Source organism: Geospiza fortis, unplaced genomic scaffold (genome assembly GCF_000277835.1).
Source record: "Geospiza fortis unplaced genomic scaffold, GeoFor_1.0 scaffold85, whole genome shotgun sequence".
Lineage (NCBI taxonomy): Eukaryota > Metazoa > Chordata > Aves > Passeriformes > Thraupidae > Geospiza > Geospiza fortis.
The window spans coordinates 2,660,398-2,665,512 of record NW_005054358.1 but is presented as its reverse complement, the minus strand read 5'-3'; the positions used below and the strand labels follow the sequence as shown (position 1 = coordinate 2,665,512).

Here is a 5,115-nt window from a genome sequence, read left to right as displayed (position 1 = left end):
AGGGTGATTAAACACTGGCAGGGGCTGCCCAGGGAGCCTTGGAGTGCCCATCCCTGGAGGTGTTTAAGGAAGGACTGGACATGGCACAGGGATCCCCTTCCCTCCCTTCCCCAGAGAATCCATCCTGGCAGGGGGGAGAAGGAGCACAGGAAACCTCGGGGTTTGCACCACACAGGAGAGACTGGGCACGAGGGCAGGGACTGGGCACAGGAGAGGGGACAGGGCACAGGAGGAGGGACTGGGAACAGGAGAAAGGACTGGGCACAGGAGGAGCACCAGGCACAGGAGAAGGGACCAGGCACAGGCTGGTTCCACCCTGGGCACCCTGGAGTGTCACAGCTGCCCCAGGGACAGGGCAGGGGTGGCTGCTGGAGCCTGGCAGAGCCATTTAGCCTGAGCCAAATGTCACCCCCCTGGCAGGGCAGGCACAGCAGCAGAGCTGCTCTCTGGAGGCACAGGGAAATTAGCAGGGATGAGAGGCCAGAGATTTACACGGGGATTTTAATGTCCTCCTGCAGATGCCTTGACAGGGCCACCAGGAGCAGGGATGTGGGCTCAGGGAGATGTTTTATGCATGAAGGTGACAGCAGAGAGCCCGAGGGGAGGGGAGCAGCTGCACAGAGCCAGGGCTCCATCCAGGAGGGGGCACGGGAGTGAACAGAGCTGGGAGAGCCAGCAGGACACTGCTGGTGACAGTGTCTGCCAGAAAGGCAGTGCTGCAGCAGGCTGGGGACACTCTGCAGAGTCCTTTGTACATTTACTGAGGTCCTCCCCTCCGGGGACCTCAGGAAGTGTGTAAAGGGATCCCTTGCCCTGGTAGCTCTGGGGTTGGTGAGAAGGGTCCCTGCCACCCCCAGCTCACTGATTTGTGTGGAGTTCAGCCCACCCTGAGCCTGGCTTTGGCTCAGGAAGCTGCTCTGTGCCCTGAAGCCTGGCACAGCCATGGTGCCCATGGGAGAGGGGTCCCTGGAGTGGGCAGAGGGCTCAGAACCTCCTCCACCATCCCAGAGAGAGCTGGGCAGGAGGGAGCATGGGGAGCAGCCCAGCTGGGCTCTGAGTGCCCAGGGAGGGAGGCGATCCCTGCAGGGATGTGTTTGAGGGCCTGGGGAGCTGCAGGGGCTGCAGCTGGGGAGCAGCCAGGAGGGTGACTGCTCTGTGGGTCCCTACTGGTTTTGCAGTCCTTGTGGCAGCCCCCGGGCACATGGTGACCTTGGGAGCATGTGACAGGTCTGCAGCCAGGTTTGCTGTGTGGGATGGAGATGCTGAGCTGGGCTCTGAGCTGGATTCTCTGTGCTCTGGCAGGGAGGAGCAGCAGTGCTGCCAGCTCAAGGCTGGGATGCAGCCAGCCCACTATTCCTGAGCATTTACCCTTTCCTGAGGAGCTGCTGCTTTTAGTCCTTCCCAGGCACAAGCTTTGCTCAGCAGCTTCTCTGCTCAGTGGGGACAGCAGACCTTGCAGGGCAGCTCCTCAAAATGATGTATACATGGGAAAAAAACCCAAACACCTCCTTTCTGAGAGCAGATCTGCAGTGCTGCTGTCCCTGAGGCCTCTGGAGGGATGAGCACTTACAGCTGTCCCCAGGGAGAACTCCTCTGTGTTAATTGAAGTTTCTGTGTCAGCTTCTCACAGTGGAGGGGCAGAGGAGCTAATCACCTCCTCCGGCCCCCAAGGTCATCTCTGTGCGTGCTGGTTTCAGTGTGAGGATGTATTGAGTAATTACTCCTCTCATTAATTGACTGCTTGTGCTGGGGCAGGCAGCTGGTAACTCAGTGGCTGAATTTCTGGGGGTGCTGTGCATGTTCCCTGCAGGCACCAGGAGCTTTCCCAGGCTGGAGCTGTGGGGGCAGAGCTGGGGCTGAGCTGAGCCTTTTCCCACGCTGCTTTTGCCTGCTGCCAGCACAGTCACTGAGAGCTGAGATCCACGTTCCGCCTGGAGGGGAGAGGGCTCCAGGGAGACCTTGGGGCACATTCCAGTGCCTAAAGGGGCTCCTGCATTAGGGGAAGGTGAAGTGAGGGGGCTGGAGAGGACTTGGACCAAGGGTGAGTGCTGCTGTGCTCCAGCACTGCCCCCTGTCCTGCTCTGACTCCTCTCCAGAGCTGCTCAGTCCCGGGTTCAGCCCATCCTGGCCATGGCTCTGCCCACCTGCCCTCCCCACTCTGCTCCACTCTGCTCTTTCCTGGCTGATGGGAAAGCCTTTCTCTGTGTTTTCTCAGCAGCAGATTTGCCTTCACTCTGCTGCAGCCAGGAGAGAACAGAAAAATCCCAGCTTTTTATGCAGGAGAAACATCCTGGCGAAGGGATTTTTCAGAAAATATCACGGTGACACACTAAGCCCTCATCCTTGGCCTGACACAGCGGGACTGGGATTGGTCATTAATTAAAAACAATTCGCATGAAACCAATCAAAGATGCACCTGTTGGTAAGCAACCTTCTTTCCAAGACCATATTCCAAGCAATCAGATAATTATTGTTTACATTTCTTTTCTGAGGCTTCTCAAGAGAACCATCCTGGGAAAGGGATTTTTCGGAAAATATCATGGTGACACATTAACCCCTTGTCCTTGGCTTGACACGGCCTGGAGAAGGGGTTAATAACACAGCTGGACTGGAATTGGTCATTAAGTAAAAACAATTCACATGAAACCATAGATGCACCTGTTGGTAAGCAACCTCCAGACCACAATCCAAGCAATGAAATAATTATTGTTTGCATTTCTTTTCTGAGGCTTCTCAGGAGAAATAATCCTGGGGAAGAGATTTTTTTAGAAGATATCACGGTGACATATTAACCCCTTGTCCTTGGTTTGACACAGCTGGGCTGGGATTGGTCATTAATTAAAAACAATTCACATTGGTCATTCATTAAAAACAATTCACATGGAACTAATCAAAGATGCCCCTTTTGGTAAGCAACCTCCAGACCACATTCCAAGCAATCAAATAATTATTCTTTACATTTCTTTTCTGAGGCTTCTCAGGAGAAACACCCTGGGGAAGGGATTTTTCAGAAAGTATCCTGGTGACACACTAACCCCTTGTCCTTGGCTTGCCTTGCAGGTGCTGAAGGGCTGCAAGAAGCTGAACCTGTCTGTGCACTCGGTGGGGCGCATCCCTGGGGGTTATGTCACCAACCACATCTACACCTGGGTGGACCCGCAGGGCCGCAGCGTGTCCCCCCCCTCGGGGCTGCCCCACCACCAGAACAGCTCCCTGCGCAGGGACAGCGAGAAGAGGAGCCACCTGCAGCTCCTGCAGGAGGGGGATGAGAAGAAGGTGAGCAAAGGGGGGTCAGACACAGCCCTGGGGGGCTCTTCCCATGCAGATGCCAGCCCTCTTTGTCCCCCTGTATTGTAAAGCAAAGGTGACTCCAGTGAAGGGGTCTCAGGATATTTTTGGGATGCTGTGACCCGGAGATTGTTCAAAGTCTCTTTTCCCAGCCCAGCACTTGAAGAAGGAATCAGGGCTCTTCATTTCTTGGTCTCAAGGTTGTTTATTGTTCCTTATCTATAAAATATTTTCTCCTGCCCTGCTGAGGTCCATCCAGCAGGACAGTTCCAGGCACTCTGCCTGCCCCAGGGCAGTGTTATGTCTTTATACTAAAAACTACGTGTACAATATTTACAGTAACTTCCCAACACCTATCACCTATGTTAGACAGTGAGCTTCTACTCTAAACCAATCCAAAAGTGCCACCATCACAGCAGAAGATGGAGGCCAAGAAGAAGAAGGAGAAAGGCTGGACATGCCCAGATCGCTCCATCTTGCCTCCTGAACCCCCATACCAAAAACCCCAAAATCTACTTTTCCACCCCGTGATAACTTCACTATCATTCTACCTAAACTGTTGTGGCTTGCTGATCTTCATCTAAGGTTGGTAATTTGCTCCACGGGTCATAATCAAACCCACAGGTGTTCTGGGCTCTGTGCCAGGGTCCCTGAGCCCCCTGGCAGGGGTCTTGGCTGTCCTGGACAGCCAGAGGGATGTGCTGGGTTCCCACAAAGTGGAGAGAGAATGATGCATCTGACTCCATGGATATCAGAAGGCTAATTAATTACTTTATTATACTGTACTATGTACATTGTAGCTAAACTGAATCTGCCCTGAACTCACCACTGCTCACCCTGCACTCATCATCTCTGATTCTCCCCCGACTGTCCCGTGACAGTCCCACACACACACCTGGCCCTGACAGGCCAAGGGAACAAAACATCCTCACTCTGGGTAAACAATTTCCATATTGCATTCTGCTTTAGCACAACACAGGCACAGCAAGCGAGATAAGAGTTGTGTTTTCCTTCTTCTCTGCTTGTCTCACAGCTTCTCTCTGTTCAGAGGCCATGTGAATACCACACCCCTGGGATTGTCACCTGTGTCATTCTCCACTGGGCTGGCTCTCCTGTATCACAGAATCACAGAATCACAGAATAATGAGGTTGGAAGAGACCTCTAAGATCATCAAATCCAACCTGTGCCCTAACACCTCAACCAGACCATAGCACCAAGTGCCATGTCCAGTCTTTTTTTAAACACATCCAGAGATGGTGATTCTGCCACCTCCCTGGGAAGAGCATTCCAGTACTTTATTATAATTTTGGTGAAAACCTTTTCCTAATATCCAACCTATCCCTTCACTGATGTAGCTGGAGACTGTGTCCTCTTGGACAGCCTGGTTTTCTCCCTTGGGTGCAGCTTTGCCCCCAGGAGCCCTGAAGGATGGGATGGGGTGGCTTTGTTCCTGTTTGGCACAGGGAGAAGCTGGGCTGGAGGGGAGGCATTGCCCGGTCTGGGCTGGCAGAGAAGGTCCTGCCAGGAGCAGCCACCAAAGCACGAGGGGGTTTTAAGGTTTGGGTTTTTCCCAACAGGTTGTTTGGCTGGACATTGAGGGACTGACATCCGTGTCCAGCCTGGAGACAGGAAAGCTCTGGGGAGAGCTCAGAGCCCCTTGCAGGGCCTGCAGGGGCTCCAGGAGAGCTGGAGAGGGACTGGGGACAAGGGATGGAGGGACAGGACACAGGGAATGGCTCCCACTGCCAGAGGGCAGGGCTGGATGGGATATTGGGAATTGGGAATTGTTCCCTGGCAGGGTGGGCAGGCCCTGGCACAGGTGCCCA

General features: G+C 53.9%; 1 protein-coding gene across 1 annotated transcript in view; it reads left to right on the top strand.

Moving 5' to 3' along the window:
- The window catches only part of WHRN (whirlin), a 57,688-nt gene that overhangs the window by 13,494 nt on the left and 39,079 nt on the right, over positions 1-5,115 (top strand). Inside the window, exon 3 of the mRNA XM_014308136.2 lies at positions 3,061-3,276. Within this exon, the coding sequence (XP_014163611.1) occupies positions 3,061-3,276 (216 nt within the window). The remainder of the gene's footprint in view (positions 1-3,060; positions 3,277-5,115) is intronic.